This window comes from Brachyhypopomus gauderio, chromosome 14 (assembly GCF_052324685.1).
Source record: "Brachyhypopomus gauderio isolate BG-103 chromosome 14, BGAUD_0.2, whole genome shotgun sequence".
In the NCBI taxonomy this organism is placed as follows: domain Eukaryota; kingdom Metazoa; phylum Chordata; class Actinopteri; order Gymnotiformes; family Hypopomidae; genus Brachyhypopomus; species Brachyhypopomus gauderio.
The window spans coordinates 14,776,854-14,802,828 of record NC_135224.1 but is presented as its reverse complement, the minus strand read 5'-3'; the positions used below and the strand labels follow the sequence as shown (position 1 = coordinate 14,802,828).

The 25,975-nt window shown below is 42.7% G+C and overlaps 1 protein-coding gene across 6 annotated transcripts in view; it reads left to right on the top strand.

The window, feature by feature from the left end:
* Window positions 1-22,875, top strand: part of LOC143475322 (5'-AMP-activated protein kinase subunit gamma-2-like) — a 37,563-nt gene extending 14,688 nt beyond the window's left edge. For 4 of the 6 annotated variants that reach the window (XM_076973144.1, XM_076973146.1, XM_076973145.1 and 1 more), the window contains 13 exons: window positions 4,941-5,173; window positions 14,770-14,821; window positions 15,053-15,162; window positions 15,812-15,893; window positions 16,341-16,399; window positions 16,494-16,539; window positions 16,760-16,814; window positions 16,918-17,044; window positions 17,237-17,402; window positions 17,914-17,951; window positions 18,505-18,651; window positions 18,797-18,890; window positions 20,244-22,875. In XM_076973144.1, the coding sequence (XP_076829259.1) occupies window positions 4,941-5,173; window positions 14,770-14,821; window positions 15,053-15,162; window positions 15,812-15,893; window positions 16,341-16,399; window positions 16,494-16,539; window positions 16,760-16,814; window positions 16,918-17,044; window positions 17,237-17,402; window positions 17,914-17,951; window positions 18,505-18,651; window positions 18,797-18,890; window positions 20,244-20,272 (1,238 nt within the window). In that variant the 3' untranslated portion in view covers window positions 20,273-22,875. Of the gene's footprint in view, window positions 1-4,940; window positions 5,174-14,343; window positions 14,587-14,769; window positions 14,822-15,052; window positions 15,163-15,811; window positions 15,894-16,340; window positions 16,400-16,493; window positions 16,540-16,759; window positions 16,815-16,917; window positions 17,045-17,236; window positions 17,403-17,913; window positions 17,952-18,504; window positions 18,652-18,796; window positions 18,891-20,243 lie in introns of those variants that run through there. The other 2 variants (XR_013120995.1, XM_076973147.1) reach the window with 2 other exon arrangements.
* Window positions 22,876-25,975: the final 3,100 nt, after the last annotated feature.

Below are 25,975 nucleotides of genomic sequence, written 5' to 3'. Positions count from 1 at the left end.
CAAAAGTAAGGAGAGAAGCTTGATGGTATGCTTTCTCCACAGAGCTGAGAAAGCTTTTATGTAGAAATTGAACATTTGTGATTTGTGACCTTTGTTATCAGGTTGAACAGGCTTGATTATACAGTTCTGAAGGACCTGTTCTCTACGGGTCAGCAATGTTTTATGAGTTGGTTGTGTCTGTATGTATATGTATTGTACATATATGTAATCTGGCAGTTTGGCACAGACTGGGGCCTGGGGTCAAACCAGTGCAGTGCTAGTGCCTGTTGAGGTCACGTGAATCAACAGGTATCAGTAGACATCAGCCTTTTAAATGTTAAGCACCTCTGTTTCTGTCTCTCGACAGCATCACAGTCCCACTATGACATGCGCTTTTGGACACTATCAATGTGCTCTCTGTTGGCGGCATCATCCACACACACACACACACACACACACACACACACACACACACACACACACACACACACACACACAAACCATGTAATTCATCATATTACCTCAGCCTGACAGGGGCGATGTGTAACAGGGGCCAGAGTCACCCCACAGGGACTCCTGTGTGTCACATGAGATTGGAGGCTGCTGACGTAAATTAGACTTAAGCGCTTGTGATTCTTTCTGTTCTAGAGCCTTGTGCTCCGGCACATTCACCACGCACCCAACGAAAGACCCAGTGTTTGGCTCAACCAAAACAGAGTCTGAAAGGGTTTGCGTTACATTCTGGAGAAAGTACTTTCACAGAAAGTAATGTAAAGTTTCCTAGAAAATGGCATCATCTCCTAGAAATCATCCCGGTGTGGTGATCACTGTTACCCACTGTAGCACACTTCAGACACCATTAATCTTTTAATGACGACTACATTGCGAAACATAAGAGAAACTCATAAATTGACTATTTTTACACTGGGAGTGTCGGAGAGATGGAGAGGCATTCGCTATTGCAGCCATGGATTTTGGCTCGGGCAGAAAAAGGCTTGCACCCAGAATCTCATGGGGATTGCTAAGAATAGCTGTCGTTCTTAACGAGGCAGAGATATTGAATTGTGCCATTTGAAGCGTAGGCACACTGCCTGCCTGTCATTTCCTACACGATTCTGGATGATTCATAAAGTTACACCATTCATGTAACTCGCTAATCTCTTAATAACGTAGCATATGTTTTGAGTCAGTATAGTTTTCTTTCTTTGCTAAGTACTAGGAAATGTGCCAGTATTTTTGCCCGTGGTAACCATCATATACTTCACTGCAGTAGATGGGTTTAGTTGCAAAGAGCTGGAATCTTTCTTTAATGAATATTCCTGTAATGTGACACTATCCTGTTGTGTGACGGCACCACAGCCTTGTGGAGGTGGGGCTTGGTATAGGACCTCCTCCACTGATAGTGTGCGAGTTTGACTTCTATACAGTGATAGTACATCACCAGACAACACACACCTTTGTGGCCCAACCATACAGACACCTGGGTGACAGGAACCTGGCTGGTTTTTACCTCAGGTGAGAAGACCTTTGGGGAAAGATAAGAAAAAAAACATGAACTCCTCAAGCAGCCAAAGTGGCCGGTACTCTGCCAATTACCTTCAAGGTCCGAATGACGTAATTATTTCCATCGAAACCCATGAGTGGACCTGCAGGTCAGAGATTAGTAACATGTTGAAAAACCTGTGGCACTGAGAAGAGATCTGTCTTCTTCAGGAATGCACTTAATCCGTTAGCCTAACACACTAGATGCCTGGGCTAGCTAGAATAAGAATGTGGATACCTGGATAACAGAGGCCAATGAAGGAAATCAGAAATGGGAGCTTCTAGCTTCTAGGACACTTCTGGAAATTTGATGTCGGTCACAGTTGTCTGGAATGGAGTAAAACCCCCTCAGAACCCCCTGGACAGTAGGATGGTTTGGGCAGTAGGATGGTTTGGGTAGTCTCAGTCAGTCCCTGGTATAGTCTGGGTGAATAGCACTTTCCAGTACTTTCCAGCTCAGCCAGAGTTGTAACGACGATCACTTTTAATTATGTATGATTATCCAATGGGGTGGGGGCAACACAACTGTTGCTTTGCCTCGCAAGTCCTTGTGTACGTAATTCCTGCAGCGCTGAACGCACTTCATGACGGCACTTTCAGTAATTAAAGGTAAAGCTGAACCAAGCCTGTAATTCAAGCTGAAATGGCCGTATGGCAACAACTCTTCCAGGAGTTGCGCTCCGTGCAGTTCTAGTCAGCGGACGGCAAAACTGGAGCCTCGTCATAAAGTTGCAGGCAAGTTATCAGCTACAATTCCAGTATAAGCAACCTTTAGGTCCATCTCGAAAACAGGACTGCAAATATACTTGGCCAAGCGTCCGCTACCACTAGCTAATGGTACCCCACTAGGGTAAAACATCTTCGTTGTCCCAGTTCTCGGAGTTCATGTAATTTTTGACATTCATATAATAATTCATAATAAACATTCATTTTCCAGGATGCATACTGTTGATTCGGTCACTTTTTTTTATTACGAATGATAATATTAATAGTAATGACGATTTTAAAAAATCGAAAAATTGAAAATGTTATTTTGCGCATTGCTTAGATGTATTGGGCAATATCAGCTAATGAAACCAAATGTTCCAAGCCACCCCTGTGTCACCACCAAATCCTGACACCTTTGTGCACCTCAAAATAGCAAGACATAACACCATCATTGACAGCAGTGGATAGAGGACACGATCGTAAAGGTCCTGGGTCCGTCAAACACGGAACAACAGGAATAAACACGTTTAAATGACAGTTTGGCTTTGCATATACGATCAAGGAAAAGCCAGCACAGCCACGGAGAACCAGGATCAGGCTAACGCAGCGGCGCAGGAGAGTGTGAAGACTTGACACTGTTCCCGGAGCCGAGCTTATCAGCTCCTGTGGAATGTGTAGCAGTGGCAAAGGCTAAAATAAGACGTTAACGTGGTGACACAGCAGGCAGGCCACGGGCAGTTGGCAGGACGCAGCTAATGTCAGGAGATAGCGCGGATTCCAGAGTCACTTTCAACACCGGTGCCGAGCGTTGGAGGGGGAACTCTTGTAAATAGTTTCTATGAAAACACGGACGAATGACAGATGGAGACCGGAAAATGAACTTGTCTCTACTGTGCAGTCTCACATCTTTGGTTAGCACAGTCGTAGAACTCTTACAAAGAATTGGGGCTTATTTTTTCCCATTTTATTAATACTAGCAGGTAGCACGAAGCACCCTAGGCACCCTAGGCAACACGCTAGGCATGGATTTGGAGGCAAGACATGAATCTGTAAGGTTCATAAGGTTCGCTAGGTTTAGGATGGGGTTAGGTTCTAGCTGAACTCAGTTCATACTTAGGTGAACATGATGGTGGAGAAACAATTCACCATTTGGTGGAACGCAGAAGTGTAGGGGAAGGGAAATGCTTGCCTGTTTTGGAGAAACTTGGGTACCGTTGCAAGCATGTCTCCCTATTCTCCTTAAACCAGAAATCGAGGCGATGCTATTTTTAAAGTGTATGTACCTGGTCTTGTTTGTTCAAGATTGCGTTGAATAAAAATTGTTTTCTGTTGCTGTGATGTGATATGTAAACTAATTAGACTCAACAACGCAACAATCGTGTATTGTGCACGATTACATTGTTAATCAAGGTTATAATAATCGAAAATCATAGTCAGGTAAAAAAATAATAAAATCTATACCACGCAAGCCCAGAAACAGCCATGTTTTAGATCACGTGCTTGGACATACTCTTCTGTATAAGAATATTCCCATTTATTAATGCCATGATCAAAACTGCAATGGTGTTTTAGTACAGTAATATGTAAGTAGGTCAGCAGGTGTGTGTGTGTGTGTGTATGTTGTGTTGTCAAGTGCTGAGGGGGGGCCAGGACATGTTTGGGGGTGGGGTGTCTGGGACATCTGTGGTAGGACATCTGTCATGTCACATAACAGCTGTTTTCTATTACATTCCCAGTGCACGCAGGTGAAAGCAGTGGTTTGGTCTGTTTACACAGTTAGCTTTCCTGTCAGTGAGCTATGCTAGGACCAAGGTACTCTCTCTCACCAGTTGGGTTTTCAGATCACCCTTTATATGCAGTCTTGCAAAACAGTAAGTGCATTTATGTGCACTCAGTAATCCAGTAATGGCAAGAACACATTTTGTCAGTAGTCTGATTAACACACTTATATGTACTAATGGATAAACTACAGGAGTCTGGCAACGATCTGATTTCTGCTTTGCTGACAGCCAGTAAACTCACAAATGTAGCATGTGATATTAAATTTAAAACTTATTATCACAGTCCTTTTTTAAAGCATGGGGACATTTTATTGGCAAATACGGACCTGAATTTTTATGGTTTAATTTGCATAATGCTTCATGTTTTGCTTGTTTGTTTTCTTGTTTGTCTTGATGCTTGCAGGTTCTGCTAAGCTTTGTCTTTAAGTGTCTGCACGTAAGCAGTCTAAGAAGTCAGAGGAAGTGGATGCATGAACACGATAACTGAGCTGAAATCCACCTCTGTTTATCAGATTTCAAGAAACACAAATACACCCTAAATCCTTACTAAGAAATCCGAGTATGTTGTTTATATGTTCACTTGAATAATCAGATAACTGCAGAAATCTGACAATGATCAGGTTATTGAGTGCATGTAAACAGACTCAGTGTCACACGTGTGAAGCCTGTACTGATAACCATCATTCTCCTGCCTGCAGTGCCCTAATTTCCATTTTACATGAGCAACTGTCGAGTCACAGGCCAGTGACATTAAAAGCCTTCTTTATTATGGACTGCACATGATTAGGGCAAGCAATAAACCGATTCAGCCATGGAACAGACGACTGGATGAATATAGAAGCTTTCTTAGAATTTGTGTACAGTGTTTGTTTTTGTTTTACAGTTGTTCAGTAGGATTCATTATGTACTGTCTGTCTCTGTTTGCTGTAGCCTCTGGGCTGTCTTCTTCCCCTGGGACTCCGACACAGAGCCCGAGTCCGCCCGCCTTCTCCCTGGACGCCCCCAGCAGTGCTCCAGAATGCCCGGAGAAGAGGCGTTCACGCTCGTTGTCGTCTCCGCCCAACACCGGCCAGCGCTTCAACCCGGTGCCCTCCGGCAGGCCTCCCATCTCCACCTCTATGCCCACCCCCACCCTCATCTCCTCCACCTTCGCCTCCCGTCCTGTGAGTAACCAGAGTCTAACAGAAGTGGCAGCAATGATGTGGCGTAGGAAATTTGCATTTTGGTGAAGGCCAGTGTTACTCCACCCGGCTCCTGGAGAACCCCCACCCTTACATTTTACAGGGATTCTCCAATATCAGCTCTGACCCTCCTTTAATCCTGGTGAAGTGTTAGATAATAACTTGCTGAGTTGAGATAGGTGTTTGCTGAGTGCAGGGGAGCACAGTTGTTTGTGGAGTGCAGGGTTTCTCCAGGAGCAGAAGTGGGAGACACAGGTCATGGCTTAAGCGTAGTTTAGCTCTCTGGGTTTCTGGTCCTGTGACACATATTTGTGGTGACTGGCACCACAGGTACATGTTTGTGTTCTCCCTTTATATATTATGTTAACAGAACAATAATGGAACTCATAATTTAACTCCACCCGAATACATGTTTTAAAGTTAAAATAATAATTTGTCTGGTGTAATATTCCTCAGCACAGTCAGAGCTACATGACACGCTTCATCTGCAATGGCTGCCTGTGTTATATATAGTGATATGAAAAACAAAGTACACAGTCTTTGAATTTTATCATTTTAAGTATCAGGACATCCAAAAATGATTTGAACAGAGTTAAGATAGTAGATTTGCACCTTAATCAAAATTAGTCCTCCGCATTTACCCATCTTTGCAGTGAGAACACACACACACACACACACACACACTAATGATCACTAGAGGGCTGTGGTGCACACATGCCCAAAGCAGTGGGCAGCCCTAGCCCAGCTAGAGCAGTTGGAGTTAAGGGCACTTCAGTCATGGCCTGGGGCCTGGGAATCAAACCCACAACCCTCCAGTCACAAAACCGATTCTCTAACCACCAGACCATGACTGCCCCATGTAACATTACTGGGTGTAAAATGGTCCCGGATCATCACACTCCACCATCATGCTCGACAGTTAGTATGAAGTGTTTGTACTGATATGCCGTGTTTGGATTTCACCAAAGGTGGCACTGTGAATTATGGCCAAACACTGCCATGTTCTTTTTAGAAAGAAAAAACATTCTCTTGGCTAAGTGAGGACTGTACAGTAAGAGATGTAACTTTTTTTTTGCCATTTCCCTGAGCATTGCACAGTCTGACCTTGGGGTGAAATTTGCTGTGACATTCACTCTGCAAAAAAAAGACTGACAACTGTCTCAAATGTTTTCCACTTGTGAATAAACTGTCTCAGTGTATAATGATGGACATCACGTTGCTTGGGAAAGGCCTTATAACCCTTCCCAGTTTGATGGACATCATCTGTTGCTACTCAAAGATGACCTCTGTTGTCTTTGCTCCTTGGCATAATGGAGGAATTGCTTTAATGCTCCAGCTAAAATGTCTGCTTTTAAACAGCATTTGATTAGCGACACCCGGCTGAATTCAAATAGGATGTGCTTTTGTTTGTCACATTTAATTGTCAGTCCTATCAGAAGTTGGCCCAAAGATTAATGTAATCACTTCTATGCATATTATATCCCAGGGTTGGCAACTATCATGCATTGCGCATGAGACACACGCATTTGACTTCACACGCTCTCACGCCACACATCCGATTTCTCACGCAGAAAAAAAACCTAGTTTATTTACCTCTGATCCACATCTATGATTCAATGAGTTACTAGTTTGCTCTGGCGCCAACCACTGGCGATTTTACACCCCGCCCGGTAACAATTTACACTTCGCCACCCCCTCCAGGTTAAAACCTCACTCCAAGTGATCTTGAAAAGTTGGCAACCCTGAATCCTGTTGAGAGCTGTTCCACAATCATCAAGAACATTTGGTTGTGCTGTAGGACGTTTGGTTTGGTTGTGCTGTAGGACGTTGGGTTTGGTTGTGCTGTAGGATGTTGGGTTTGGTTGGGCTGTAGGATGTTGGTTTAGTTGTGTGATTATATCTCTCAGCTGTCCTGGGAATGCAACCCCCCAAAAGAATTGGAAGAGGTGGCTAGGGAGAGGGAGACCTGGGCCTCCTTGCTTAGGCTACTGCGCCCATGTTCCGAACCCTTATAAGCAGATGTAAATGGATGGGTGGGTGGACGGATGTATGTGTGTGTGTGAGTGTGTTCTGGAAAAGTCTGGTCAGAGGAATTACGTCACACCTATACCATAACCCAGAACCAGTGAAAATGTCCCACGGCTGGCCTCCTGTTTTTATCCCCCGGTTATTTCTCCTCTCCTCACCAGCTCCTCTGAATCCGTTCTCCACTTCTCTGTTCTCCTTTTATTCATTTTCTACAGCAGAATTTGTAGGATCACTGAAGCTGATTTAAATGGTTTATTATTTTTCTGTTGTCTGAAGCATCTAAAAGATTAATGATAGGTGAGTCTTATTTTAGAAATATTGAATTGTCCCCCCTGGTTTTGTGGGATGTGCTCAGAGCGATCTGAGCCTCATGTTGTCTGATTAAGTGGTACTGCATTTTGAATTGTGATTCAAGTCCTGTGAGGTCATAAATGTTGTATGAGTTTCAGTGATCTATATATGGATATGTAATGTGATAGGACTGTGTTCAAACAAACATAATAAAATAAAGTAATAAAATGACAAATATTTAAATAATAGACGAAATAGTGTAATAAAGTAAATAAGATGGCAAAACTATTAAAATAATTAGAACAGACATTGAATGTAATTAAGTAAAATAGCATTATTAATTAGAAAATCAAATAATTTACCATTAATTAAATGCAGATCTAAACAGGAAGGTTTTGAGACTCTTCTTGAAGTTGTATAGGGATGAAATGTCTCTTAGCTCCTCAGGAAGTGAGTTCCAGAGCTTTGGGCCATAGTGGCTGAAAGCACCCTCACCAATCTTTAATCAGCTTTTAGGAATCACTCATAGATTGCTGTTTGAAGACCTGAGAGACCTGACTGGAACATATCTATCATTTCACTAAGGTAACGAGGAACAAGGCCATGAAGACATTTAAAAACCATAACCAGAACCTTACAATCTATTCTAAAACTGACAGGTAACCAGTGCAGTGAGTGGAGTGCAGGTGTAATATGATCCCTCTTTCTCCTGCCGGTCAGGAACCTGGCTGAAATAGAGCTCTTTGGGAGAGCAGATAAAACAGCATTACAATAATCTAGCCTTGATGTGATAAATGCATGGACAAGTTTTTCACGATCAGCAGGAGAGAGCATATCTCAGACCTTAGCGATGTTTTGAAGGTTAAAATAAGCTGTCTTGCATGTAGTCATGATGTGTGAATTGAAGCTCATTAACAAAATTCATTAAATTTAATTTAAATTCATTTAATTTAAATAAGTCTGAACATTATTGCTTTGTGAAACACTACCAAGAACAAGACCTTTGTCTTCTTTATTTAATTGCAGAAAATTGTCAGACATCCATGTCTGTATATCACCTATGCACTCAAACAGTGAGCTAATGTTGGGATTTAGGTTCTATAGAAATGTAATGTTGAGTGCCATCTGCATATTGATGATAACTAATACCATGTTTGTTAATGATATGTGGTAACAGAAGCATGTATAGGTTGAACAGTAAAGGCCCAAGAATTGATCCTTGGGGGACGCCACAAGTTATTTTTTGATGTGTGGAGGAAGAAGTACCAAATGCAACATAGTAATCGCATCCAATTATATACTAGATCTAAACCAGTCTAAGACTAAGCCACTAAGGCCTACCCAGCTCTGTGTTCGACCAAGAAGTATTTCATTATCAACAGTATCAAAAGTGCCACTTAAATCTAGCAGAAAAAGGAGAGTTTGCCTGCATCTTTATTCAATCTCAGGTCATTTACTACCTTAACTCGTGCTGTTTCACTGCTGTGGAGAGCTCTGAAACCAGACTCAAAAGTGTAATTTATTTGGTTTACTTTAACATTCAACTGGGTTGACAGAACTTTTTCTGAACAGGGAAGACACAGGAGGTGGGGTTTACTAGCAGGTCTATACTTCTGAACAGGGCAGCTGAGTTATTATTGGTTGAATCAATCAAGGTAGAGAAGTTTTTTTCTGTGCTGATTTCACTTTACTGTTGATAATTCTGCAATATTGTTTTATAAATATCAAAACGTATCTCCAATTTTGACCTTTGCCAATGTCTCTCAGCCTGCCTGCATGTGACGCCGGGGCAGAGGCAGCAGGAGGCAGAGGCTGTGCACGCAAGCGTTTATTTTCCATGACAGAAACCAACAGAAAAACTCAGGCACCAAGGCAGAACGAACACAACAGAAAATCAACAACGACTGAAGTTAGGCAAACAGATAGCAAAGGGACTCTCCCACGTAGCGAGGCGCGGTAGCAGGTTGAATGAGCAGCGCTGGACAGCACGACCTGTGGGAATATAAGAGGGCAGACCAGATTAGTGACAGGTGTCAAAACTGATTGGGAACGTGGGAGTGTCCTTGGATGTGAGGGTGTGCGCTGCGAAGTGGTGGGCGTGTTGGTTGGTGTACGGGTGACTGTTTGCGCCCTCTGGTGGCGTCCGGGCCGACCCACCGTGACACTGCAATCTTGCCTAAGTTTTACAATAGATTTACAATACAATTTTTACAATAGAGTGTTTCTCTAGGGCATCTTAATTCTACCAGAAATAATTTTAGTTACCTTTGGTGCCACAACATCAATACAATTCCTAACTCTGTGTGTGAATGTTTCAACTAACCCATTCCCATTTTCTGAGAGGGGAGGGAGGGACTGTTGTCATGTCCGTGACATGGCACTGCCAGCACTGAGATAACACTTGGTTATTATTCTAATTACGCAACAATACACGAGAGGGAGTGCTATAACGTGTAATATTGGCACTGCTGTGCTGCGGTCGTAGGCACTGCCGTAGTTCACAGCAGTGCCAATATTACACGTTATAGCACGAACCTCAAGTGTATTATTGCGATTATACCACAGTTTTATTATCGCTGTTTATTGAAAGATTTTGAGTTAAAGAGGATGAGAAAATACGACCTGTTTGGTTAAAAACACTCCGCCAGTTAAAATAGTTCCATTCAACACTGGAACAGCCTTACCCAATAAATATTATAGAGGTAAATATACACAAAAACTTTAAAAAATTGTATTTATTAAAAATAAAGTTCAACAATTATTGATAATGGATTTTTAACCAGGATGTAAATACATTAAAGAGCTCAGGACGTTTGTTTTACGGTATTAACTTCGTTTCTCTGCATTTCCAATCATTGTTTGTAAGCGTGACAAACCTTGGTTCAGATCGGTCACCGATCTGCCTGTCAATCTCTCGTTCCATCCTTCCCTCACTCGTGAACAAGAACGCGAGATACTTGAACTCCTCCACTTGTCCGACTGAGTACCATGGTCTCAGTTTTAGAGGTGCTGATTCTCATCCCGGCCTTCTCGCACTTGGCTGCATACTGATCCAGCGAGAGGTGCAGGTCCTGGCCTGAAGATGCCAACAGGACCACATCATCTGCAAAAACAACACGCGGAATACAGAGGCCACCAAACCGAAACCCCTCCACCACTTGGCCACGCCGAGAAATTCTGTCCATAAAAGTTATGAACAGAATCATGACAAAGGCCAGCCCTGGCGGAGTCCAACTCCCACCGCGAACCAGTCTGACTTACTGCATGGATATACAGTCTGACTTACTGCATGGATATATCCATGTGAATATTAAAATCCCCAGTAATTAAAACATTATCAAAATCTATTAAAAACCTAGAAATCATTGCTGCAAAATCTTCAAGAAAGTCTGTATGTAGTCTGGGAGGATGATAGATAACAATCAATAGAACTGTATAAGTACTGTTCAGTTGTGCTGACAGATATTCAAACGTAGAATGTTCCCCTAATGAAATCTATGTACAGCAGAATGCTTTATGGTAAATACATGCAACACCACCACCTCTCTTATTTACTCTAGAGACATTAAAATGGTTACAATTGGGAGGGAAAGCTTCATTTAGCGCTATTGCTGCATTGCTGCCACTGCTGCTCCATCCACTGACTAGGAACATGGATTCCAGTGTGTCAGACCTGAGAATTCAATGAGTGTGCAGGAGAAGTAGGTGAGTTCCTACAAGACTGCAGACTGTAGTGTTGCAAAACTTCATCAATCTCCTGGAGTTAACATCTGAGACAGTGAACAGATTCTCTGACAGGAGACGGTGAGCTCCAATGACTGACATTACTCCTGGTGGTTGGATGCAAGTTCCGCATGTGAGTGATGCCATACAGTAGATTATCCACAAGCATTTGAGTCCCAGCCTTGTTGGGATGAAGCTGATCAGATAAAAAAAAAACTCAGGACGCCTCCAAAAGATGTTGAAATTGTCAAAGACGTTTACCATCCGATGATTAAATGCCACAGGTTGTCAGTAGCAACTAAACATCCATGTGCCACAAATGGACTTTAATCTCAGGTATTGGACTGTCTCTATGGAAAAAGATAACACTGGCTATGTTTATGTCTATGGAGTATGAACGTCCTATAGAAGCTTCTGGAAGCCCAGCCCCACACTTCAAGATGCCACACTGGCTTGTGAGATTCTAGGAGAAGGTGAAAGTGACATTTGGGGGTTCAGTTGCGAGCTCTGAGATGACATCAGAAGTTTAATGCCATACAGATTATCCACAAGCATTTGAGTCCCAGCCTTGTTGGGAGGAAGCTGATCAGATTTTAAAAGCTCAGGACGCCTCCAAAAGATGTTGAAATTGTCAAAGACGTTTACCATCCGATGAGCACAGGCTGTAGTGAGCCAGCTGTTTAGGGCCAGTAGTCTGGTGAAATGACCACTGCCCAGACGTGCACTTGGTATTGGTCCAGAAATGAAAACACTTCAGACTGGGAAAACTCCATGTCGAGCAGATGGTTAAAATCTTGTTTCAGGATTTCAGACTGTTTGTAAACAAGAGCAGACATGCACAATCAGTCTTTCCATAGCTGGATGATCATGTAGCATGCGTGGAATCATGGGTATCACATCACAGACAGTAACACGAGGAAAGAGAAAGGCCTTAATACTGTTGCTCCATACATCTCTGACGACTGAGTCCTCAATCAACAAGAGTGTTGGACTGTGGAGGTGCTCCTGGTGTCCTTTCACCGTTCATGCCTCTGCGGCTAATACAAGCCGCATGTGGATGGCTAACATGGTTAGCATCCTGATGGCTAACATGGTTAGCATCCTGATGGCTAATCCTATTAACATGCTTATTAGTTAGCTGTCCACTGGCATGGTTTGCAAGCTGGTGGTTGGGATGCATGTGGCTGCACTAATAGCTAACACTCTTAGCATGCTTATTAGCATGCTGCTGACTAGCATGGTTGGATGACGTTGGATAGATGACGTGGCAACATGAGCCATAATCAAAACAATATCAAATTGGGCACACTGGGCACACAAGGCTCAAATATCCGAACTAAAATGCAGCTATTCACACCCAGGGCAAGAAGTTCTGGCAGGTATTCCATAGCCGGGAACAATACCAGCCGCCAATAGAAACTTAACAAAAACAGCTCACTCACAAGGTTGAGGCGCAAAACAGCTCACTTGCAGTGTCGAGGAACAATCAGACTATCAGAACGTCAAAGTTTCATTTCCTATGCTGTGTTCTTTCAACATCCCAGAGCACATAAAAGATCAAGTACAATTATATCAAGTATTTTAAATTTAAATATTAAATGCCATTTGTTAATTCATTATTTTCTATTGTCCCATAATATATTTGCTCTTAGAACTGTCAGATAAGTGTCTCAAAATTAGGTTAACATCCAGGCTGTTTGTGAGATGTTTGTAAGCATAATTAATCTCATTGATTCTGAGAGCTCCAGCCAGGTGCAAAATGTTATAACTGCTCAACCCCAAGGACAGGAACTTCAGTTGAGACAACTAAATTCAATTGAAAGTTGCAAATGTGTATGCTAAATGCTGTAAATGTACTATAATTATCACCATTGTATGCTGTAGCAATGCAATATATTGCCTGTGCAAAGGTATGCCTTGCCTGCATACAAGAACAACCAACTAAAACCTACTTGCTATATTTGAACTGACTGTCCCATCACGATACAGTGGCAAGTTGCAGCATTTGCTTCTATGCAACATCTTTCACTGAAATTTGTTCGGCAGCATGCTTTCCTGATAAAAGCAGCAACAGATGTTTCAGCAAGCAAACTGGATTACAGTTTGCCAAATACAGATCCTGAGCTAGTATTGGGTCAATACTAATACACTGTATTAGGACACTGTCAGAGGGAAAACACACAAAGGAGGTACCTACAAGGTATTTTTAAAATAATGTGTTCACTGGTCAGCCATATGACTTAAACCAGCTGCCTAATATGTGTAGGTCCCACTGGTGCAACCAACACTGCTCCGACCCACACACATTTCAAGATGTTCATGGTTAACATCCCGATGTTAACATCCCGATGGCTAGCACATTTCAAGATGTGTGTATGCAAAAAAAGAAAGAAAACATTTTTTATTTTAAAGTATCAGTGATTAGTCAAGCTCCTTGAAGGTACCAGGGTTTATCATGTCCTTCTTGAATTCTTGAAGAGGTGGGACTACATTTGAAGACAACAGAAGACATATCTTCACCATATCTTAAGAGGCGGTGGTTCAAAACATGCTGCATTTGAGACATGAAGGTTGAGAGATATGGCGTGGGACAAGTGATTTCAGGTAGGAGGAAGCAGGTTCATTTTAGGCTTTGTAGGCAAGTGTCAAATTTTTTATACCATGTGGGTGACAACCGGAAACCAGTGGTGGGAATGAAGGAGCTGGGTGATATTTGGGGAACTTGGGAAGATTGAATATGAGCTGTGCGGCTGTGTTCTGGATGGGCAGGAAGGAACTGGTGGGGTGAGTTGGGATGGCTGCCAAGAGTGAGTTGCAGTTCCAGTCTTAAGATGACGAGGGACTGGACAAGGAACTGAGTGGCTTCTCTTGAAAGAAAAATCCAAATTCTTCAAAGAAACCTGCGTGTCTAGAAAGTATTACGATCAGAGAATAAAAGATGGTTGTTCAAGATTATTGGTTATGTAATTAGAATTATTAATGCATATATTTATTATAATAAATAATATTATTTCTTATGGTTTTAATAAAATCAAAGTCAACTCCTGTCCTTCTCTAATTTTTGCCATTTACACATGCCAAAAAGAGACTATTAGTGGTTCCAGTTCAGAAGGCTGAAGCAGACATTCCCCTGCTACCTGTGACTGAGCTGTTGATTAATGTTTTACCTGTGTGGTCATTGTGAGTTTCACATTTGAAGTGGCAAGGGCAAATGAATGAGAGAGCAACCTTCTTAAGATATCACGTGCTCAGACCTTAAGCTTGTCTGGGCTATCGTCTGGACCCCAAAGCTGTCTTAGGTGCCACCAGGCAGCCGAGAACCCCTTGGCACGTTCTTGGCCTGAAGCTATTTGGTGGGTTTGAACTATACAGGAGCCTCCACTGGTGCCACTACACCCTCCCCCTCTACCACAATCTATCATGTTTGTGGTCTTCTATGACTGAGTACTTTGCTTGTCTCTCTCTCTCTCTCTCTCTCTCTCTCTCTCTCTCTCTCTCTCTCTCTCTCTCTCTCTCTCTCTCTCTCTCTCTCTCAGGTCTACGGATTAGCTGAAGGCATGTTGGAGAAACTTGAACTCAGCGATGAAGGTAAATGACTAAAATCTCTGATCTGGTCTTCTGCAATTTTGCCTGTTTTTTTTGTGTGTGCCAGAAATTAAATCTGTCATGTTGAAGATCTGTGCAAGAGATATGTTAATGTTTGCAGAATGGCTAAGGGCTGATTACACTCACATGTGGGCGCGTGTGCGGAGTATCTTCATTTTTACCCTGCTAGTGGGTTTGAAAGCCTGTTTGAAATAATTTATTTTGTCCTTTCAGCTTCTAAGGAGCCAGACTGTGATATTTACATGCGCTTTATGAAGTCCCAGAAGTGCTATGACCTCATTCCCACCAGTTCAAAGCTGGTGGTCTTCGATACTACACTACAGGTAGGAATTTCAATCATGTTCTGGTGCCAGTTTTAGACAGAAGACATAAGTCTAATGGTATAAAGTATTTCATTTCAATCAGCCTCCCCATCTACAGCTGTGGAGTTTAAACAAATTCAGAAGTGTTTATCCATTCGCTTCCGTTATCCTGCTGTTTTTACCGTGACTGGAACCTCACGGGGAAGCAGGAAATAAAAACAGAGTCTGTGTTTCTCTGTTTAGCAATGGTAAACAATAGTTAAGCAACAGTTAAACGGCAATCACGTGCGGCATGTGCACACTTTGAGGCTGGGGGCTCCCTTTCCTTCAGCCTCTGGCCTGGCTGTGTCAGCACGGACCATCAACAAGTGCACTTTTCACACTGCCTCTTAGAGTTGTGCCTTCGTCTCTCCGGATTTATACTGAATGATGGTGTTGTGAACGTCTGGATTTGTAACATCACCCGTGGATCTACTACAAAGAATGTGGCAGCTTCACTGTGACCTTTCACTACAAACATACTGATTAACCAAAAACAAAATGCTTAGAGAAGGACTGGAGAACATAAGTGTTAGGAATATGTGTGTATCCACTGGCGACAGACCTTGCTGTGGGCGTGGCATTCTGAGGTAGCGTGTGAGGTAACTCCTCCTCCTCCTCTGGGCCGCAGGTTAAGAAAGCGTTCTTCGCTCTGGTTGCTAATGGAGTTAGAGCTGCTCCACTGTGGGAAACCAAACAGCAAAGCTTTGTGGGTAAGATCAATTAACGCACGCACACACTTGTTTGTTTTTAATACTTTGTTAGGACATACGGTCACGGACGTATTATTTAAATGGTCTAATGACAATGAGCCTAATCATAATGTTCAGTCATCAAATTTGCAGTGATTGATAATCGATGTTTTATTTTTCAGTATAAAAAACACCTAAATGTAGTTAGCCATTGGTTTTTCAGAGTAAAATATATTAGCCTTGTGTAACCATGCAAGTTCAATTATTACCCAGTATTCACTGTAGACCTTTCACACTCTACAAGACATTATTCACAGCAGTGCCAGTAGATCAGGAAGTCCCCACTAACTGTAGCGCTCATCCCAAGCTGCTCAATGGGAGTTTTACTCCTAGTAAGCAACTGAGACCTGTTTACACCTATATAATTAAAATGTATGCTCAAACTGATTTTGACATTTTTGACTTCAGGAATGCTGACCATCACAGACTTCATCATAATATTACACAGATACTACAAGTCACCATTAGTAGGTGTTTCAAACCTTTTTTTTTTTCTAAACGTGAATCCATACAAAATTCATAATATTTTGTTTTAATTGATTATAACTTTTGTCTTCACAGGTACAAATATATGAGCTGGAAGAACACAAGATAGAGACATGGAGAGGTAACTCTATTTTGAAAAGTATTCAAATATTCAAATGCAATTCAAGTACTCAAATATAGGTAAATCTTGAAAATGAGCCAGTTTCAGAGACCCAGACTATAGATAAGACTAAAGTGAAGATTCACAACTGCCAATGCAATGGTCTTAATCTGCAAAAGAGGACCAATCATTAGTTTGTTTGTAAACTAGACAAAATTAATTTTCTTTATGCCTTCAACAGAACTCTATTTACAGGAAACTTTCAAACCCTTGGTTAACATTTCTCCTGATGCAAGGTGAGACCTTTGCTTTTATTGTGATCACGTGATCAATGTTTTTTCCAATAATAAGAATTGCAAGAATTCTAAAATTTTTGCTTGTGTGCGTGTGTGTTTCCAGCATTTTTGATGCAGTGTACTCCCTCATCAAAAATAAGATCCACAGGTTGCCAGTAATTGATCCAGTCACAGGCAATGTGCTCTACATCCTCACTCATAAGAGAATCCTCAAGTTTCTTCAGCTCTTTGTGAGTATAGACAACCGTATGCCTCCAGTCTGCAATTCACTGTATAAATTCAGATTTGCATAATCTAAGTATTGGGTAAATATCATATTCATGAGCTATATATAAGATGATATTAGCACAATGCTGACTGGAACGAATGTCTTCTGAGAACATGATTCTCAGTGAGCCTTCCTCATGGGTGCTGGCTGACAGGTGTGTGAGATGCCCAAGCCGGCCTTCGTGCGGCGGACCCTGGGCGATCTGGGGATCGGCACTTACAGCAACATCGCCTTCATCCGGCCCAACACGCCCATCATCAAGGCCCTGAACATGTTTGTGGAGAGGAGGGTGTCGGCGCTGCCCGTGGTGGACAGCACAGGTACGAATGGGCCGACTGCATCCGCCTGTCCTCTCTGTACCGCCTGATCCCGCCTCACGTAGTTACGGGTGAAGCAAGAGCGGAGTGTGTCCTTACTCGTAACTTTAACCCTGAATGGACGTGTGTGAGTTTGTAGTTTTGGGCTTGTTTGTCGCAGGTGGGGTGAAATGGAGGCAATGGGAAGCGTTTGCAGTGAGTTTATAGGTGCATGAACACCAGTGTTTGGCAGCTGAGGCTTATGAGTTACATTCTGGAGTCAGTGAACAGGTTCCTCCTGCTTCCTATGGGCAATAAAATCAAATCAACAAATCAGCAATGTATCTCCAGCAATGTTTCAAAATCCAGAGGAAGTGTTTTACAGAGAATACAACATGATCAATGATCCAGCATCTCATATATCAACGTAGCCTGGTGTCAAATGTTTGCTGTAAGGTGCTGTCCTACCTTGGTGTTGAACAGTGTTGTAAACAGTTCTCATATTGCCATGTTCTTGTGTTTTTATTTCACACAGGAAAGGTTGTGGATATTTACTCCAAATTTGATGTAATTGTAAGTATTTTATTTCATGTTTTTATAATCGGAGGTTCTATATTACATTTTTTTTTTCATATTTTTATTTTACACTGTTTTGTACTCAGTAACCATAAAACCTTAGATACAGTTATGTTAATGTTTAACTCTATGAAAATATACATTGGAAAAACATGTAAAGATTTGGCATCACAGTAAAATCTTTCTCTGTCTGCATTTTCACCACAGCATATTTTACCCATTTAGACTACTTAAAAAAATCAGCTTGGGCAATTGAACCAGGTTGTTCTTTCTGAGTAGCACTTTAGAATTGTGCTTTTTTGGTTGGTCTTGGATTGTTTTGCCACAACAGGAGAAAAGACGGCATTAAGCAGAACGGCCCCATTACGTTTCGTATCCCGGCGTTTTGGTATCTTCCTTTTGAAATGCATTATTGCATTATTGCATTATGAATGCAAATTTTTCTGCTCTGTCCTATGGTGTTGCATGTGCATAGGGAGTGTCGTGGCCTGTAGTGTTACTCTGTCTTGATCAGTGTTATGTATGTGTGTGTGTGTTTGTGTGTGTGTAGAACCTGGCTGCGGAGAAGACCTACAACAACCTGGATGTTACAGTGACCCAGGCGCTGCAGCACCGCTCCCAGTACTTCGAGGGCGTGATGAAGTGCAAGCGGCACGAGACCCTGGAGACCATCGTGGACAGGATCGTTAAGGCTGAGGTGAGGCCGTGCGAGGCTGGTCTCTCTTTTTTGCTCACACGCCACACAAGCTCCTCGTTGTCTGCTGTGGTTCTGTCGTGTGTGTCTTTGGGAGTGTCCGTTGAAAGAAGCCGCAGAAGCTCACTCAAAGCCCCCGGTTGTCCAGGTACACAGGCTGGTGGTCGTGGACGATAACTCCTGCATCGAGGGCATTGTCTCCCTCTCGGACATCCTCCAAGCGCTGGTCCTCACCCCCTCAGGTACAGAAGTCTAGCACTCCTGTCCATTGCCCCGCCCTCCTTCCTCACTGTTTCCCCGCCCTCCTCACCGTTGTCCCGCCCTCCTCACCGTTGCCCCGCCCTCCTCACCGGTGCCCCACTCTCCTCACTGTTGCCTCGGCCTCATTTCCTCACTCCGCCCTCTACCTTGTTGCCCCAACCTCCTTCCTCACTGTTCCTCTGTTCCCCCGCCCTCTTCATTGTTGCCCCGCCCTCCTTCCTCACCATTCCCCTGTTCCTCCACCCTCTTCATTGTTGCCCCGCCCTCCTTCCTCATTGTTTCTCTGTTCCTCCACCTTCTTCATTGTTGCCCCGCCCTCCTTCCTCACTGTTTCTCTGTTCCTCCACCTTCTTCATTGTTGCCCCGCCCTCCTTCCTCACTGTTTCTCTGTTCCTCCACCTTCTTCATTGTTGCCCCGCCCTCCTTCCTCACTGTTCTTCTGTTCCGCCGCCCTCTTCATTGTTGCCCCGCCATCCTTCCTCACTGTTCCTCTGTTCCTCCACCATCTTAATTGTTGCCCCACCCTCCTTCCTCACTGTTCCTCTGTTCCTCCACCCTCTTCATTGTTGCCCCGCCATCCTTCCTCACTGTTCCTCTGCCCTCTTTTTTGTTGCCCCGCCTTCCTTCCTCACTGTTCATTTGTTCCTCCACCCTCCTCATTGTTGCCCCGCCCTCCTTCCTCCACTGCCCTTTCAACCAGTGGGCGATGTCTCTCCCTTTGGCAGCCCAGCTGATCCGCTTATATGCTCTTCCAGCCCAGAGCATTCCTCAGTTGGATTACAGTGACTTTCAGGCCATTGCTTATAATACCAATATACAAATATGTATCATGGGAGTTACCGTAGTGACTCTAGTCAGCAGTGTGACACACTGTATTATGTGATATTCGGGCCTCTAAACAAAGCTAAAAGGAACTTCTGAGTCAATGTAAATGGCAATTAAATGTAAATATCAGTATAAACAGCACTGGCAGACTCTATGTAACATAGCTCATAGCAGATGTTTTATGTAAACTAACCATAGCTATCTGTTATCCTATTTTATCATTAACCCGTCTGGTGCACAACTGTGTGTGATACCAGTATTCAGTCGGTATACTGAATACATTGTCAAGGATATACAGATAGCCGATTATTTGGTGATTATATGGTTATTTGTGTGTGTGTGTGTGTGTTTGTGTTGTGTGTATATATATATATATATATATATATATATATCTCATAAGCTAAGTATGTATTTCCTTCCTTAAATATATGTGCACTGCTGGTGACTTACGACCTTTTTTATTAGTCAAGCCAGTACAACTTTTATGATTTGTGCAATTTATTTCATAGGGAGGAGGAAAGAAGTTACGACAGAGTGACCACATCTGGCACGTTACGGAAATGACAAGAAAACCGTCCACATAAAGTCCTAAGTCCAGCTGGAGTCTTGACCTTCACAGGAAGACAACTGGAAGCACTAAGTTACTTTGGGCCTCTATTAGGTGCCTTTTAGAATGGCTTTATGAACAGACACGCAATGGACATAACGCACATTATTTTGATATGATCTGTATCGTTTCTGGTGGCTCAGCCCTCAGTGTCTGCTGCTGTACTTTATACTTGCTCTGAATTATGGGCTCGTTTGCCATGCTGCTCTTCAGATGCTGCACCTGTGACGGACATGACAGTTACGTACTGTGGGGAGGGGTCTGTTGTTTTGTATATTAATATTATTATAGTATAATGCTGAATGTATAATGCAAAATAGCACAGTGATCATGCGTAGGTAAACTATAAAAAAATCTACAAAGTGGAAATTTGCATCCAGATCAAAGATTTACATGGTTGTGCTTGTTCTGCTGAATGACAAACTTGACACTTAGCCCTCAGTGGTCAGTTCCCTGGAAGACTAGGACGGCATGCGGGTCATTGTTGTAACACACCAGATGTCCTGAGCAACCAGTGAGTGTACAGCACAAAACACAATCCGCTGAGCACTGTAGTCCTTGCAGTATCATCGTGCACTGTTGTCAATCGTGTACCTTGTTTTAGATAAAGAAACAAAAGTACCAAATTTTTGAGAACACAGTCTCTCGTTATACACTATGGCCACATTCAAGACATTTTTATGATATTTTTGTGAAAGTCAGAAGTGTGGGACAGGAGGGAAATTTGTATGAGACATAAATAGTGTTGGTTTTATATGTTTTGGCTTTTATGTCATTTTGTAGTTTGTCTTTCTGATTTGCTTGATGAACCCCATCCTATGCAAAAAGGCAGTGACCATCAGTACCATGAGTATATAACCTCATGCTCAGGTTAAAAGGCTGATGTGTCTACCACAAGAAGCCTGAACTTTGTGTCCTAAAATGCTAAATCGTGTTTATTTTAAAAATGTCATGTTCTATTTCTTCACAGAAAGGGAAGTCTTTAATCTGGAACATGCACATGATTAGCATAATAATGAACATATTATTAGCATGGACAATGATGTTCAAATGTTCATTAAAAATATATATGTTCTAAAAGAATATGCACAAAGCATTCATAATTGTAATATATTTTAATATCTCACGTAGATTGGAGTGTGTAGTAAAGTTTTTGCTAAATGTGAGTTTTTATTAAGGGAGACTTCAGAATCAGACTTAGGAGATCATTGTATTATGTTCATTGTATTATTGTTGGTATCATGATAGTTGTTATTGGTGTATTTATTACCAACAGGTCTGTTGCCAGGCCAATGCGCTGTAACTACTAATGCTACATTGTTGAAGCACTAGGAATGACGGCACTGTGCGGCACCGTAGCGTTTAACGTTCTTTGACTTTCATGGCTGCAGGGCTGCAGATAGGGCCTGGTGTAATGGGATTCAAACTGAAGCTGCCCTGAATGTGAAGCCCAAAGCCCAGTCAGGTCTGAGGCTCAGGGATACAAAACATGGGGAAACCAAAGCCTGGCACCAAAACCATGCCTCATTTTACATACGGCAAACTGCCTCAGAAAGCAGAGGACAGGGTGAGTGGTTTTCTTAAGCGCGTTGTGTATTTTATATGGAGAGCAACAAAGAGGGTGTGGGGTTGGGGGGAGGGTGAGGGGGTGGACATCGCCTTAAGAGCAGGACTCAGGATGGCTGATGTCTCCCCAGCCCCTCTTTCTCCTCCAGGAGTCTGTTTCACACCTCCCCCTCCAATCACACACACACACACACACACACACTCTGCTGGGTTTACAGCATCCTGCTTTTCACAGATTCCATGGTCCCGTCAGGCCTGTCTGAAGACGTGCATGAACCGAATACAGAGGCAGGAAGGGAAAGAGTGAGAGAGAGAAGAGAGAGATGTGAACATTTTCCCCAGGGAATTACTTTTATATGTATAGCATTTAGCAGAACAAGGGGTCTGCTGCATGGTGAGTCCTCGGTTGGTTTGGATTTGGAGAGCAGGACCTTCAAACGGAGCCCTGACGGCTGGGCCTTTCCTGCAGACCCAGCAGGCTGCGAGCGCGAATGTGTCTTTGCGTCAAACGAGACGCAAACGTCTTTGCCTCCACCCTATTAACATGGCTGTCCTCTGAAAGGAAATGCACGGAAGGTTTTGCTAATTACCAAAGAAGAACATCGAAGAGCAATGAAGCAAAAGAGAGTCTGCGAGCATGTACAACAGTACGACTCTTTAATCATTTCATCGTTACAGAAGGATACTGTGGTAGCTTATTGAAGGAGTGTCACGCGTCGACTATGTACAAACAGCACTGCTGCTCATCTAAATGTGTGCAGAGCCCCTCGCGGGACTTCAGGACAGGGTGTAGCAGCAAGTGGGTGGTGCATTTCTACACATTTGCTCCTGGTAGCAACACTGCAATAAAAACTACGCAATCAAGGGGATTCTGTGTCTATTGTACAAAATGAGAACGCGTTCTTTTTTGTGTACGCATAATTGAGTCCGTGCTTTGAGTTACATGTGAAATGGCCATATTGAATAATGCTAAATAAACAACGATGATCAAAGAAACTAAGACATGTTTTTGCTTGCTTTGGAGGAAAATGTGAGCGTGGCATTGTGGTAAAAAAAAGTGTATTACAGTAGGGTGGTGAGAAAATTTATGATTTCATTCCCATTCAAAAATAAATCTGGGTAAGCGGTGCAGTCACAGCAGAGGGGACACAGTGCACCACTCTCTCCAGCTTTTTTCCCATTATGAAATTAGAAAATAAGAAAAACCAAATAAAAAAACTAATTAGTTTGCTTCCTTTGAAAAGGGTTCAATGGTAAAAATTGGGACACCATATCACATCTTCAAATGTTTTTTGCTACAGTAATATGTGATATAAGTCATATGTCCTACATTATAAATGTTCAATAAATACCCACATAGATATCTGGCATCTTTTTTATGCATATATAATTAATTAATGTAAGCATTTAGGCAGTAAATTAGAATCCTAATGAATTCTATATATTTTAAATGTAGAATTATAAACAAGAAAACTAGAAATGGAATTAAACTGAGAGCAATTTTACAATGATCTGACCTATTCAGCTATTGCCTTTAAGGTACCTAAAAATAAATAACAATAAAAAAATAAAAGGACTGATTAAATACTTAACTATGGCATTCTAAATCTGTTGAATTTTAGTGTGGCATTATTAAAGTAGCTGTAAACAGTGGAAAGTACATACATGTAGAATTTCATTATAACAACAGACACTGTACATTCTCCAAGGAAACTCAAAACACAATGTTTTCACTGTTGTAGTTTGTGGTTTTGACACCACATTTGTTTTTTGTTTTTTTTTTCTGTAATCAGAACACACATTATGTCGGTGCATATGAAGTACTGAACAGGCGTGTAAAATGCCAGAAACACCATATACCAAGGTAAGGAAGTCTGACAGGCATATTTGTAATGCTTTTATAAGAGACTGTTATAGTTTGCACATCACGGACCTCACAATATAGTGATTGTAAGATTTTCCTTTTTTTTCTACTGAAACGCATGTCAAACATGTGCTCGCTACTCTTTCCATGCTATATTTACTACATCTGTGTGCTTTATAAAGTCTATTTTCCACTGTGATGAAACAAACACTTCAGATCTGCATATTTTATGTTCTAGGAGTTGTGCGGCATGAAATTCCCACAGCCTAGCAAACACTGACTGCGTACAGGACAAACCCGGGAGAACCTCGACACAGACTACGGAGCGCGGCGGTGGACACATCACCTGCACGTTTGTTCGTCAAGTAGCAAGAGAAAGCGGACCAACTTGGATCAAAGATTTAACACGAATGCACCATAAGGGGGCAGCTATCGCTAGAGTAGCAGGCCCTGATCTAATGCTGCTGTTAGTGTGAAGGTTGGTGGAGGAGAACACAGCCTACCTTTGTCAACAAGAGGAGCAATCTAATTTCACGGCTGTTTCACTCTGGGTCCCATGTGAACCAAACCTAGCTAAGGCAGACAAGGCCAGATACCTCAATGCAGGCTGTCGGATATGCTTGTTAAATAACTTCCCGCGGTCATTCAATCGTTTTGTTTCTCTCTTGAATTTCCTTCCTTTTAGCTTGGTTGGACCGGTGGGGGCATTTACGTCAGGTAAGGACCCAAAGTGTTCTGCGGACAACATCACAAACACAGCAGGCTCGACCGCATCCTCATGTCATTCTCAAGGATTGGATTGCGCTTGCTCCCTGGTTTTTGCCGTTGATACGCCACTGTGAACCAGAAATAGTACAATAGTGCGCCCCTGTATAATGCATTATTAATGAAGATCCAGGCTACTGGGATGTGGGGGGAACGGGTAGCTGGCTGCACAGGGTTCGGAGATCGACAGGCGGACTTGCATACATCTGGGCACAAGGAGAGCGACCTCATGTTAAACGCACATGACTTCAGTTGATGACACAGCAGCGTTCACACTTAAAAAATAAAAAAACAGCAGCTATGCTCTTAGTATGCACACTGTGTTACAATGAGAACCTTTGCGCATTTGGGCTGGTCTCCTCTGTCTGGCAGCAGAAGGTACTGGTCCTGTGACGGTCTTACAACTGTGTTTCACAGCGTGTCTAATGCATTCTCTCTCATTCCGACAATCTCAAAGGCTCGTGCACATTTTGCTGTAGCAGCCTTCTACATTTATTAACCAAGCCCCTCACGTTTTTTATATTTCTTTAGTCATGAGCCGATATTCATTCCCCTTCACTCTTTCTCTCTTTCACACTTACTTTATTCATTCCTTCTTCTTCTCTTTGGCTCTGTGCCTCGCTCACTGTCCTTTTACGTCAAACAAAAAGATTCGCACGTTTACCTCAGACCTTAACCTTAATCTTCTTTGAATCGGACGTACACAGGATTGATGTGGATTGAAAATAATAACCTTCCCCCATGCTTACGAGTTGTAGTCTGAAGGGGAGGATGTTTGATCAGTCACATGTATGACTCTAACGGCGCCTGGAGTTCAGTAAACACAGGCCGTTCAAAAGCACCGAAAACCACTGCTTTTCATCCAGACCCAGGTTTCTTTTTCAAGCACAACTCAGCTGAAGCTTCAGCTCTGTTCATGAAACTTGAATCGACCCGGCTCAAGATGGCACCGTTTTTTTTACGTTTTTGAAATCGGATAAACGACGCGTCCCTTTTCTCTCCCGACGCGCTTGGGCGTTGGTGTTGGCCCGCCTCGTCGGCTCCGGCCGTTTCAGGTTTGTACCGAGTCACCCTCTTCATCAGACCCAAGTGTGTGCGCTGATGGGGATCTCGGACCAGGCCCTGCATCTCCACCCACCAGGCGGCCTTCCGTCTTAACCACGTTTGGCCATCCAGGACATCAAGGGATTTGCTCTCCATCCTTGTGTAGCGTCCCATAGCCCATAGTCCCGGCTCTGATCATAGCCGAGAGGTTCTGCAGTTTTTTTTCTTCAAAACTTTACCACGTTTTGATCCAAGGTGTACATTATTGATGAGATCTGAGAACAACACTTTAAGCATGCCAACAGCTAGTACAAATGCTATTTGCTACTATAAAGGAAACGTGTGTGTGTGTGTGTGTGTGTGTGTGTGTGTGTGTGTGTGTGTGTGTGTGTGTT